Genomic DNA, 13716 nt, shown 5'->3' with positions numbered 1-13716 from the left:
CATTGTCCAGATGAGAAAGCAGACAGGTGAGAGTCACACGGTGTGCGTCTCCACCCACTGACAGAGGCGACGGGCGTAGCGAGCCGGGCTGACGGTGGAGAAGGACTGGCCTGGATAGCGCATCATCTTCCACAACTGCTCCAGCCGTTTGCGAAGCCCATAGACGGTGGTCAAATCCACCAAGCCCAGAAAATAACGTTGGTCTGGCCCATCCACGACATGAAGGGCGTTGGGGACGTCTAGCAGCAGCCGGCGATTCTGGTCCTCCGTCAAATCCAAATTTGGTGCACCATGTATGGACCTAGGTGTGGGAATAGGATAAAGCTGTCCCCTCCCAGCCAGTGAGCTACATTAGGAAGCTGAGGAATAGTGTAATTGACAGTCAGACACTGGCCACAAGTGGCTGCTGAGCCCTTGAAATATAGCCAGGGTCATGGGAAATATCAAGTTCCAATATAAACTGAACTTAAAAGTCAGTACTGAGGGCCTGGAGAGGTGGCTCAGCCATCTTGCTGCTCTTGAAGAGGACCAGAGTTCAGTTCCCAGCATACACCAAGAGCCCCTCAAAACTGCCTGTTAAATACCCTGTAACTCCTGCTCCAGGGGCTCCAACGCCATCTTCTGGCCTCCGCAGGCAGTGCATTCATGTTCACACATGTAATTTTAAAATAAAATCTTTTAAAAGGGCAGTATTGAAAACAATGCAAATGGTCTCATATACATTTAGGTTGTTGAAATAAAATATTTTTGTTTTGAGACAAGGTTTTGCTGTGTAACAGCCCTAGTTGTCCTGAAGCTCACTTAAATTTTGGCCTCAAATTCAGAGATCCACCTGGCTCTGCCTCCCAAGTGCTGGGATTAAAAGTTTGCACCACCACACACTGCATAATCAAATATATTGATTCAGTATTATTACTTTTTAAAGGTATGGTTTTCAAATTTTTATTTATTTTTATTTTATGTTCATTAGTGTTTTGCCATGGATGTCAAGTCTCTTGGAGCTGGAGTTACAGACAGTTGTGAGCTATCATGTAGGTGCTGGAATTGAACCCAGGTCCTCTGGAAGAGCAGCCAGTGCTCTTAACCACTGAGCCATCTCTCCAGCCCCCTCAATATTATTTTCTAAATTTTTGGGTTCTCCACCTCCCTTTTTTTCCCCCAAGACAGAGTTCCTCTGTGTAACAGACCTGACTGTGCTAGAACTAGCTTTGTAGACCAGGCTGGCCTCCAACTCACAGAGATCCACCTGCCTCTACCTCCCAAGTGTTCGGATTAAAGGTGTGCACCACCATGCCAGGCCTTGGTGTATTAGATAAACTCTTTAACAACAACTGAGCTACGTCACCAGGCCAAAAAAAATTAATTCTATATTCAAAGACTCAAGAGCCACTTGTGGCCAGTGCCTATGAATGGGACATAGGGCTCTAGACTAAATTATATTTCTGTTGGGGAGGGCCAATCTCAAACATTTAGATCATACAACCTGGCTCTCATCTTGTATCTCCTAAGCCTCTGTGGGTAGTTCAATCCCAGAAGCCTTCGGCACATAGAGATAAAGGACTGAGAACAGAGTCTAACGGCAGTTCATAGACCTGTGAGCTCCTTTTAAATGTGTGTGTGTGTGTGTGTGTGTGTGTGTGTGTGTGTGTGTGTGTGTGTGTGTGGTTTTTCGAGACAGGGTTTCTCTGTAGCTTTGGCCCCTGTACTGGAACTTGCTCAGTAGACCAGCCTGGCCTTGAATTCACAGAGATACTTCTGTCTCTGCCTCCCGAGTGCTGGAATTAAAGGCGCGCGCTACCACTGCCGGGTTCCTTAAATGTGTTTTTAGGAGCAGGTTCCTGCCGCCAAATCCCAGGCAAAGCAAGTTCAATTTCTCTACTTTGTCCTGCAGGGGACACTATAGGGCAGTGGTTCTCAACCTTCCTAATGTCGCGATCCTTTAATACAGTTCTCATGTTGTGGTGACCCCAGCCATAAAATTTTTTCATTGCTACTTTGTAGCTGTAATTTTGCTACTGTTATGAATCGTAATGTAAAATCTGATATGCAGGATATCTGGTATGCAGCCCAAAGGTGTCAAGACTCTGGTTGAGAACTACTGCTGTAGCTGGGGGCGGGCTCTTGAAGAAAATTCAACCAATGAAAGACAAGCCCCACCACAGTACCGACCAATCAAGAGGGGTGTCAGAAGAGCCTGGGCAGGATTAAGCTGGAAGCTGAGGAGCTGTGAGGCAGGGATAAAGAGCCTATTGGGAAATAGTTCAACCTGACGACTATCCTCTGCAAACTGGGACTTGGCAGTGCTCCGCCCGATGAGCCGGGCTTGAGCAGCACTGCTCCGTGGATGCCCCTTCACCATCCCATCCAGATGTGGTTGGGCTGTGACTGTGTGGGCCATTATCACTCTGGATCCTACTCAAACCTCCTCTGCCATAGATGGGGCAGAAATAGAAGGTGCATGAGAGCCGAGGGCATCCTCATCTTTTATTCCCCTGCATTAGACCAATGGGCTTGGGTTCAGGGTTGGTGTTGTTTGAGACAGGGTCTCACTATGTAGCCCTGGCTGACCTTGAACTCAGAGGTCCAGCTGCCTCTATCTCCTGAGTGCTGGGATTAAAGGTCTGCTTTAAAGTATCCATCCAGCAGACTTGGTCTCTTAAATGGCCCTTCTGTTCAATCACAGGGGTGAGCCTTGGAGAATGCTATCAGAACAGGAGCCCTTTGACTTCCCTCGCCTGCTCTGAATTTGACATCTGTGAAGTGAGAAACAGCCCATGGTTTCAGTGAGGGTCATGGCCAACATGGACAGAGTGACAGTTACTTCTACACAGTACACGGTGATGGTGCCAGTCGTGGGGACTTCAGGGGACTAGAGATGGAACGACTAGGTAAGAGGGCACAAAACTCAACAGATCTTATCCCCGCTCAGAAACCTCTGGTGATCCCATATGCCCTGCCAGAAAATAGGCAGACTGTTCAAAAACATCATTAATAGGCCTTGTCCAGTTAGACTCCTTTAGTTCTGCTCTCTGCTGTGGTCGATCTGGGCCCCTTGCCTCTAGTAGCCGTGCTCACACACGCGCGCGCGCACACACACACACACACACACACACACACACAGTACTTCCCAGCATTCAGGCCTGTGTCGTGCCACCAGAGGGAAGGCAGCCCTCACACCCCACGGCCTATCTTTCCACACCCGTCCCTGCCATTGCACTTGAAGGCAAGGCTCACCTGATCATACTGTAAATGTTGTAAGAATCCTTTTCATCTTCGTGGAGAAGCTGAAAGGCCACCAGGAGACTGTAATCCAGCACATTCAGGTCCCGCAGGAAGGCGGTGTCCAGCTCCATCTGGCGGAGGAACCAGCTCCGCTGGGGTCCTGTGAGACCACCAGACCCCACCTGAGTCCTCCTCATGTGTGGGCTGCACCTGCACTTGCCCCAAAGTGTAAATGTCATGGCCATCCCCATCCTTGTACACCACCCCCATTGTGTAAGTCTGGAGCAAGGATCTGAATTTGGGCACAGGGCGGTACTAGGGACCCTCTTCCAAACCTCATCCTGGATGGAGGAAGAGGAGACAGTGACTACCACAGGACTCACCCAGGTTAATGGTCTTCCCCTCAAAGTTGAGATCCTTCATCACCAGGATAAAGGGGCTGCCCTCAGGGACTGGCTCCACCCAGCGGCTCACCTCACAAGCCTTGATGTCATACCTGGGAGGTGGGGTACACACAGAAATCATGGGAAGCAAGAGCTTCCCAGATGTGATTGTTCCTATATGGGCTAAGACACCTCCAAACATCAGCACCCCATAGACTGTGTCCCCATGTTAGAGATGAAGACATAGAGTCTCAAGCATTCCTTTAAGTTGTCTGTGTCACAGGGTAAGCAAATAACAGAGCAAGGATTTGAACTCAGGCCTTTGCAAGTCCAACCCCGGTGTAAGCCCTGCCTTGCCTGTTTCTCGGTATTTTGTCTGCCAGAAGAGGATTCCACCAGCAGGGTGGGTCTGTTCTCCAATTTTAACTACATTTCTTTATTTTTGGTTTATCTGAGACAGGTTTTCTCTAGGTTTTGTGTAACAAACCTAGCTGTTCTGGAGTTTGCTTTGTAGACCAGGCTGCCCTTGAATTTACAGAGATTTGCCTGCCTCTGCCTCCTGAGTGCTGGGATTAAAGGCGTGCACCACTGCCTGGTCATTTCTTATTTCTATGTGTGAGTGCATGGTGCCTGTAGCTGACTTGAAAGAGTAAGTTAATTCCCATTAAAATCCCAGCAAAAGTCTTCAAAGACCTTGAAAGAACGGTACTCAACTTCATTTGAAAAAGCAAAAAACCCAGGATAGCCAAAACAATCCTGGGCAATAAAAGAACTTTTGGAGGCATCACAATCCCTGACTTCAAACTCTACTACAGAGCTACAGTAATGAAAACAGCCTGGTATTGGCATAAGAACAGACAGGAGGACCAAAGGAAGTGAATCGAAGAACCAGATATCAATCCACACATCTTCGAACACCTGATCTTTGACAAAGAAGCAAAAAATATTAAATGGAAAAAAGAAAGCATATTTAACAAATGGTGCTGGCATAACTGGATATCAACATGTAGAAAAATGAAAATAGACCCATATCTATCACCATGCACAAAACTCAAGTCCAAATGGATCAAAGACCTCAACATAAAGCCAGCCACACTGAACCTTATAGAAGAGAAAGTGGAAAGTACACTTGAACGCATTGGCACAGGGAACCATTTCCTAAATAGAACCCCAGCAGCACAGACACTGAGAGAAACAATTAATACATGGGACCTCCTGAAACTGAAAAGCGTCTGTAAAGCAAAGGACACAGTCAACAAGACAAAATGACAGCCTACAGAATGGGAAAAGATCTTCACTAACCCCACATCAGACAGAGGTCTGATCTCCAAAATATACAAAGAACTCAAGAAATTGAACACCAAAAGAACACATAATCCAATAAAAAAAAAAAAACGAAGTACAGACCTAAACAGAGAACTCTCCACAGAGGAATCTAAAATGGCTGAAAGACACTTAAGGAAATGTTCATCATCCTTAGTCATCAGAGAAATGCAAATCAAAACAACTCTGAGATTCCATCTTACACCTGTAAGAATGGCCAAGATCAAAATCACTGATGACAACTTATGCTGGAGAGGTTGTGGGGAAAAGGGAACACTTCTGCATCGCTGGTGGGAATGCAAGCTGGTACAGCCCATTTGGATGTCAGTGTGGCGATTTCTCAGCAAAGGATGCTCAATCGTGCCACAAGGACATGTGCTCAACTACATTCATAGTAGCTTTGTTTGTCATAGCCAGAACCTGGAAACAACTAAATGCCCCTAGATCGAAGAATGGATTTTAAAAAAAGTGGTACATTTACACAATGGAGTACTACACAACAGAAAAAAATGACAGCTTGAATTTTGCAGGAAAATGGATGAAGCTAGAAAACATTATTTTGAGTGAGGTAACCCAGACCCAGAAAGACAATTATCACATGTACTCACTCATAGGTGGTTTTTAAACATAAAACAAAGAAAGCCAGCCTACAAACCACAATCCCAGAGGATTTAGACAACAATGAGGACACTAAGAGAGACTTACATAGAGTTAATCTACATGGGAAGTAGAAAGTAGAAAATGACAAGATCTCCTGAGTAAATTGGGAGCATAGGGACCTTGGGGAAGGATTGAAGGGGGGAGGTGGGAAAGGCAGGGAGGGAGCAGGGAAAAATGTAGAGCTCAATAAATATCATGGGGGAAAAAAAGAGGAAAAAAAGAGTTAATGCTTTCCACCGTGTGGGTCCTGGGGATTGAACTCGAGTCCTCAGGCTTGCCTGCAGGCGACGTTACCGTCTGAATCATCTTACCTGTCTTGTTCTCTGATCCTATTGACTTCCTCAGTTTCTCAACTATAAAATGAAGGTGGCTACTACCGTGTGGTGGCCTGTGATCCCAGCACTGGGGAGATAAGGCAAGGGGAGAAAAGAATGGAAACAGCTCGATGCCTTTTTAAGAGAAGTGGGTTGTGGGGGTCTGCCTCCCGCCTACTGACCTTGGGAGGATCATATTTGGTAGTCTAACGCAAAAGTACTGGGGCCTCAGACTGTACCGTCCCTGTGAAATCGGAACCCTGCATGCGCTCCGGAAGGACTCACCTCTCGGTGATGCGGCCCACAGGGTAGAAGATGCTCTGCATGATGATGAAGTACTTCTGGGGACAGGGGTGGGGAGTGAGGGGAGCCCGGACCTCATCCTCCGGCAGCCCCCACTGTTGAGCCACCTCGCCTCCGCCACACCCACCTTTTTTCCGCGAGCCACCCGCAGACTGTGCACTCCTGAAAGAGGAGAAGGCTCCAGGTGAAGGACTCTAACTCCGCAATCACGGATCCATGTGACTGGTCGCGCATCTTTCTCAAGACCCACAGCATACCTGAGTTTGTCATTCCAGTTCCGCCCCCAGACTCCCTTCTGAATCAGTGCTGTTCCACCCCAAAATACTCCAATCCCAAATCGGCCACTTTGGATCCGCCCCAGGATCCGCCCCGTCCACAGACCCCGCCTCTCCAGGCACTTTGCAGTTTAGGACCTGCCCCCCAGCGGCGTACCCAACAACCGTGCCAGCAGCGAGTGTGGGTGCCGCCGCAGGTGCTGCACGTAGCGGGGCAGGTGGGCGAGCAGCACCTGCACCTCCTGCTGCCTCTGGGTCTTCAGAAAGAAGCGCTGGTCGTGGCTGCGTGTGAGAAAGAGCAGTTACTGTCCAGACTTGACTGGAGCAGCTCCGACCCGATCTTTTTCTTGCCCCTATTTTGGCACGAGAATGGATGTGTCTGACTACCCTCCCTCGCTTCATTCCACCTTCATCTGGCCCTGACCCTCTCTGCCCGTGGCCATCCCGCCAGCTTGGAAACGAGCCCCCAACCTGCCCCACCCCTGCTGCAAGCTCACGACAGGAAGAAGCTGGCCTTGCTCTTGGAGGTGCTAAGAAATTGAAGGTAGGGGCCACCGGGGCCCAGAGTAGCCTGGTAATCCTCTTCGGTCAGGCCCAGAAAGTGCCTCAAACGTGCAAAAGCTGGGCCGGCCAGGGTGCCCATCTCGAAGCCCTGTGGGGGAGAAAGCAGCCCCAAGGGAGATCATCCATGTGGGTTCAGGTGTATGTAAGCAGCTGCCTCTAGTTTGGGAGAGGCAGGACACACAGCAAGGTCCCGGGAACAAGCCTTCACTGGCACTCACGGCTGAGGGGGAAGGAGCCAAGGCAGACTCCTGTTCCTTCTGGGTTCCTTACCTCTTCGTGAACCTGGGTCATGACTTCAGAGAAATCCTTCTGGGTGGGAGGTCCCTGCAGGGGTGAGTAGAAGGATTTAGAGAAAGTCGGGATCGGCTGCCTACCCAGAGATTGCGAATAAAACACCTGGCCTTGTCTGTTACTTTAGCAAACAGGGACTGGATGAGTCTTGTTAGCCTGAGCTGGGCAGTTGGGCTTCGGGCTCACCCAGGGCTGGAGGAAGGGATGGGCAGGACCTGAGGCACGGCCCCCTGGGTGTGTGCTATCACCCACCTCTGAGTCTTGAGGACCAGGCTGTGAGTTCAAGCCTGCGACATTTTTTTCCTCATGCTGGCTGTGTGCAGCCAGAATCCATCCCAGCCAAAGGAAAGGCCCCTGAAGCCAGGCCATCTGCCTGCTGTGCCTGCGAGAGCCAGACTAGAGAAGGCTGCCTGGGGAAGGTGGCCTCTGGGAAAATCGGAAGGGGGATGGTCCTCAGCACTGGCAGCCAGAGGCAGGGTAAGAGGGTTCAAATGTTTGGAGCCCAGCCGGAAGGGCAATGAGTGTGGATGAGTGGCCAGCCAGCCCGGCCCCCAGCAGAGGAACCAGAGGTGATCTTCTGCAGGTGAAGTCAGGCTGTGCTCTGGGGAATTTCCTCCAGATGTGGTAGTTGGACTGTGCACACGTGTGCACACACAAACAACATACAGGCTCACTCGCCTACTGGGTTGCTGAGCTGGCAGTTAGGTGACCCTTTCTGCTGAGCCAGCGTGGCCCCAGCCTGACAGGCTCCAGGGAGGATGGGCTGGGTTGGCTTGGGTGGAGCTGGGGTCCCTTCTCAATCATACAAGCTGGCAGGGCCCAGGGGCCTCAGCAACCAAGGGGTAGTAACCCCTCCACCCATTATACAGATGGGGGTACTGAGGCCCACCTAGAGAGAGAAAGAGGCCCGCCTAGAGCACACATCCACCTCTTGAAGCAGGGAGTCCTTCATACCTCCCAGGCTTTCCAGCTTCCCACCCCAGAATTTCTGCTTCCTGACACAAATCCCTGCCTCCTTCTTTTTGTTAGGTTTCTCTGATCCCCAGTATCACAGCATCACAGATAGCCGGCCGGGTGTCCCTCTTGGAGTCTGAGGTGCACGCGATGGACTGGTCATTCACCTTGGGTGGGTTGTCCATGAAGACCTGAGTGGCAGCCCACAGCCCTTCCTGCATCATGCGTGTCATTCGGTGCAGCTCGTGCCCTGGATTGACCTCAAACAGGCCCACTCGGTTTTGCTTGTCTCGGAGACGCCACAAGAAGCCATGGTGGTTCCCCGGGGAGACTGCCCTGGTTGCAACCTCCAGGGAGGCCATGTGATGGGAAGAGGCATGGGAGACAAAGAGCACGTGGTGGTGTCCCCGAAGGGAAATGCACAGATTCCGATCTTATCTCCACTAACTGGGAATCTCTCCCTTGGGCTCTCTCTGCTTCACTTTCCCCAGTCATAAAACACAGGGATGATGCTATGGCCGCCCCTGCTGTTGAGGGGCCCACGTAGCACCTGACGTGCGATATCCAAATAGGATGAAGACAGAGCATAAAAATTCCCATTTTCTTTATTCTATGTGTCTTTTACATCATGTTTCTTGGTCCCATTCCTTTCCCCGTCCCGCATCCGCCCACCCGCAGCATGCCTTCTATTGTCAAGTCCAGTTGAGTCTGACTGGCTCTCAGAGGCTGCCTGGCCTTAGGTTAGTCGGGGTCTCATTTTTTCCTCTGCATCATGTAAGGTCTGTTAAATGTTAGCTGCTACTGTTGTGTCTGAGCTGCCTTCAGAGGAAGCCTTGCCAGCAGGTGCTAGGATGCTGGGAGATTCCTTGCTCTGTGCCAGCAAGAAAGGTCAAGTAGATGCTGAAATCATATCAGTTGCCCCATTGCTAGTGGAGACCCACCATATACTCAAAGCTGAGAGTTTGCGCTCTTAACAGCCTTATGGAAGACCTTATCATTCTTTTCCTGATGAGGAAACTGAGGAGACCTGGGGGGGCACCCACCTGATTATAGCCCCCTTCATACCTGTGCCCATATGGGGCATGTCCTGGTCTTCCCAGAACAAAGTCCTACCCTTGCTGAGATGGGGGCGTGTCCACACCTCTGGCCAAAAGGAAGGCGGGACCTGTTCACTCACCCTTCCCTCTTCTGTCCCCTCTCCGGTCCGCACCTACCTCGCGAGGCCCCGGGCTTGGAGTGGCCATCGCCCCAAGCTGCTGCTTCTCTGGCTTTGGCTGTATCCCCGAGACCGCGATGCAAGAATCAGGCCCCACCTCTGCATTGCGACAGGCCAATCGCGTGGCTGCTGTCCGGGTCACGCCCAATCCGCGAGGTGGGCGCTGGCCTTTGCCTGAGACTCCCTTCTCCGCTGCTGCTGCTGCTGCATCTTTCCCACCCTGGGCCTGGTCGGGTGGGGCTGCTGGACTTTGTTTAGGACGTCGGCGAAAGGATTTTCCTTTGAATTTCCTTCTGTACCGAGGCGGTGGGTTTCTGGTGCTGGCTCTGGAGGCAGGTAGTCTAAACTGTGTTCTTCGGCTATTTTTAGGCATGACTGTCTCTCAGGTGAAGAAACTAAAAACATAAAAAGAAGTGACTATCGCCAGGTCATACAGCCTTCCATATGACTTGAAGCACCCACCGGGGGCCAGAGCGGTGCCAGACTCCGGGGCTTTTATGGTGAACTAGCTGGAGGGATACAGCTTCTAGCCTGATCTTTTAAAGGCATGGACGGGATGATGTCACCCTTGTCCGTTAAGCCTCCAGTGATTTCCCTTGGCAGTGGAACAGAAGTCAACCTCCTCACCATGGCCCAGGCCATGTGACCTACTCTAGCCTTGTCTCCAAACACCCGTTGCCCTGAGCACCGGCTGCAAGCTTCCACCTCGAGGGTTCTTTCCCCCTTCCTGGACTCCCTAGTAGTTCTGTCTGGACTTTTACTTGCCATGATCCTTCTTGCCACCTTGAGGACTCTATGCACTTCCCCTGAACCCTGGGTCACATGACCTTTATTCTCATCACCCCTGACATGAGCAGACATTGTCTTGCTCATGTATTGGTTTATTACATCAAAATCCTCCTAAAATGGGAGTGCCACTAGGGCAGAAACCACATGGAGCAAATTTCCTGCCTCAGTGCCCAGGACAAACTGGTGCTTGAGAAGTCTAGAGGGGAATGATGGGAGTGGGGGGTGCAGGGGGCCTTGATGTGTTCCCACAAGTAAGAGACCACAGTGGCTGTAGTGATTAGAGATAGTCCCTGTCATGCAGGGCCTTGGGGCAGTGGGAGGAAGAACCCAGAGAACTAGAGCTGTAGATGAGAAAGGTGTCCAGACATTCTGGCTTAAATGTGTCTGTGTGCGTATGTGTGGGGTACAGTGTAGATGCTGGCTTAAATGTGTCTGTGTGCGTATGTGTGGGGTGCAGTGTAGATGCTGGCTTAAATGTATCTGTGTGCGTATGTGTGGGGTACAGTGTAGATGCTGGCTTAAATGTGTCTGTGTGCATATGTGTGGGGTGCAGTAGACTCAAGAAGAGAGGTTGGGTCCTCTGGAGCTGGAATTGCAGGCGACTGGAAGTCACTTAATGTGGATGCTAGAACTGGACTCTGGTCCTCTGGAGTAGCTGCTAATACATCTCTCTAGCCCGATATGTATTTTTGAGAAGCCAGAGTGGTAGGGAAGCACAGAAAAAGAGATGGTGGCTTTGTAGTCAAAAAGGGGGTGGAGAGAACTTGAGAAAAGAGTGAGAACTGATACAATTTGGGGTCATGTAGATGAGATTTGGGGGAAAGAGAGCCAGGGTGAGGGACACACGCTTGCCTAGCAAGCATAAAGCCCTATGTTCACCCCAGATATGGTTTCCCAACCTTGGAGTCCCAGCCCTGGACAAATGGAGACAAACAAAAGAAAGAAAGAAAGAAAGAAAGAAAGAAAGAAAGAAAGAAAGAAAGAAAGAAAGAAAGAAAGAAAGAAAGAAAAGTAAAGAAAGAAAAAGAAAAAAAGAGCAGAAGTTCAAGGTCATCCTCAGCTACATATTTTAATGCCAGCCTAGGCTATATAAGACCTTAAAAGATGTGCTAGGCTCCTCTCGACTCCCCAGCTGTGACTTTTCCCCAGCCAGGACCATGTCTATCCCAGTTCCTGCTTTACCTTGTGTGTGGCATAGGGACAGCACGGAGGTAGGACAATGAGGCAATCTGAACCCCCTCCAGCCATTCTCGCCAAAGCAAAAAGGTAGAGAGACAAACACCAACCAACACGATTGACATTTATTTGTAAATCTTCCCAAACAGGCCTGCTGATTATATATATATATATGTGTGTGTGTGTGTATATATACACACACATATATGTGTGTGTATGTATATATAAATATGTTTTCCCCTTACAATATATATATATTACATATATATTACATATATGTATATGTATATATATATTGTAAGGGGAAAACTCACGAAACAGGAACGAGAAGTCCAAGCTCAGCTATGCGGCGAGGGAACCACTGAGAGAGAGCACACCTGGGTCGCAAGTTCTTTTTCTCCAGTCCCAGAAAACCACACCCTAACTTGGTCTCACATCTTAAAGATAATTGGTTAACAAGGCTTCCCCATTACTTCCCCCTTTTGTCTAAACAAGAGTGATCCAAACCCAATACAAAACTATATACAATAGGAACAGATATCAAGTATAAAATTACAAACAACAAACAATATTAAGCAAGGAACACATGATAAATGTTTTAATAAACATTCTATTTCAAAGAGTCTAAGTCTTGCATCGGAAATAATCTTGGCTATATCATAAGAGGAAGGTAACTACGACTATCTAATCTTCAACCCCATCGAAGGCCTGAGAAGGGAGATCATATTACTTGAGTCGAGCAGTCTATGATGGAGACAACTGGCTACTTGAGCAATCACCTAAAGTCTCATTTGCAATGTTGAAGCAACCAACTTTGGCTAAGGCTTAGAATAACTGACAGACCATTTTTAGAGGCAGGGAATTTTTTAGAACCGTTTTACCCTGTCTTGGCAAGGGTTGGTAGTCCTTTTCCTTGTGTCCTGCTTATCCAGTCCCGATACCATGTACTTTGTCAGTGGTTGAAGCATGGACAGTTCCTTGCCCAAAATCCAATGGTGCCAAAGAAAAAAACAAACTCTGAGTGGAGTGTCTTCAGTGTTCAACATTCTCTCGGGAATAGATTGGTGCTGTCAGGAGCAATTATATCTCATGTCAACAGAACCCTAAATTATTTAAATGCCATGTTCTACAGATCCTTGAAGTGGTTGAAGGTGAGCTATCTAGGCAGGATACAATCTCTATGTATCTAAAGAACCTAGTTAATTTGACTATATGTATAACAAACATGAACAACTATTGACCTATAATATTTAATACCTGTATAACTTAAGGACTAAGACTTCATGTCAGAATATTAAATAACCTGTAGACAAATGTGCAGGAAATGAGGACAATGACCTCAAAATGTAAACAATGTATAAGTATCTTGGTCGGAGGTAGGAATAATATATAATACAATATGAAAATATATCGTAAAAGTTGTATCAATATACAAAATGTCCTAAACAGAGATAGAAACATGCATGTATACAATCTGACAGAATTTTACATAGGTGTCCATATTGTAAACAGAAATAACAAATATAATTTGAACTTATATCAATATACAAAACTATACCAATAGAAATTATCCATAAATAGCTCACAAGTATTCACCTTATTACCCACTATTATTATCTCTTTTTTTGTGAACACCCCTCAAAAAATTACTTTGCCCAATAAACAGCAAGAAGCATTTTGGAGAGAACTATGCCCATATTCCCAAATATTGTTTATAAATGTTTTTCTACATTTAAAGAGGATATGTTATAGATCCATTGGTATGGATCTTGGTTTATTGATACAAATTTCAAGTCAATTTGTTCTACTGTGTATATATATTTCTGATCTTGATTAAGGTATTGTGTGTGTGCAACTCAATTAAAAATGTAATGTATAGGGGCTAGAGAGATGGCTCAGTGGTTAAGAGCTTTGCCTATTCTTCCAAAGGGCCTGAGTTCAATTCCCAGCAATGACCAGCAATGACATGGTGGCTCACAACTATCTGTAATGAGATTTGGTGCCCTCTTCTGGCATGCAGGCATACATACAGGCAGAACACTGAATACATAATAAATCTTTTAAAAATATTTATTTATATATTATGTATACAATATTTTGTACACATATTCTGTATATGTGTGTATGCCTGCAGGCCAGAAGAGGACACCAGACCCCTTTACAGATGGTTGTGAGCCACCATGTGGTAGCTGGGAATTGAACTCAGGACCTATGGAAGAGCAGGCAATGCTCTTAACCTCTGAGCC

General features: G+C 48.0%; 1 protein-coding gene across 1 annotated transcript; it reads right to left on the bottom strand.

The window, feature by feature from the left end:
* Positions 1-33: 33 nt before the first annotated feature.
* Positions 34-9533, bottom strand: Pip5kl1 (phosphatidylinositol-4-phosphate 5-kinase like 1). The gene is given in 10 exon segments (XM_038338071.1): positions 34-301; positions 3235-3382; positions 3606-3718; positions 6188-6243; positions 6333-6367; positions 6638-6762; positions 6978-7132; positions 7315-7368; positions 8457-8620; positions 9329-9533. Coding segments are annotated over 10 exon segments (1323 nt in total).
* Positions 9534-13716: the final 4183 nt, after the last annotated feature.

The sequence above is a fragment of the Arvicola amphibius genome, chromosome 7 (assembly GCF_903992535.2).
Source record: "Arvicola amphibius chromosome 7, mArvAmp1.2, whole genome shotgun sequence".
Lineage (NCBI taxonomy): Eukaryota > Metazoa > Chordata > Mammalia > Rodentia > Cricetidae > Arvicola > Arvicola amphibius.
The sequence above is the reverse complement of the archived record's forward strand: the minus strand, read 5'-3'. Positions and strand labels throughout refer to the sequence as shown.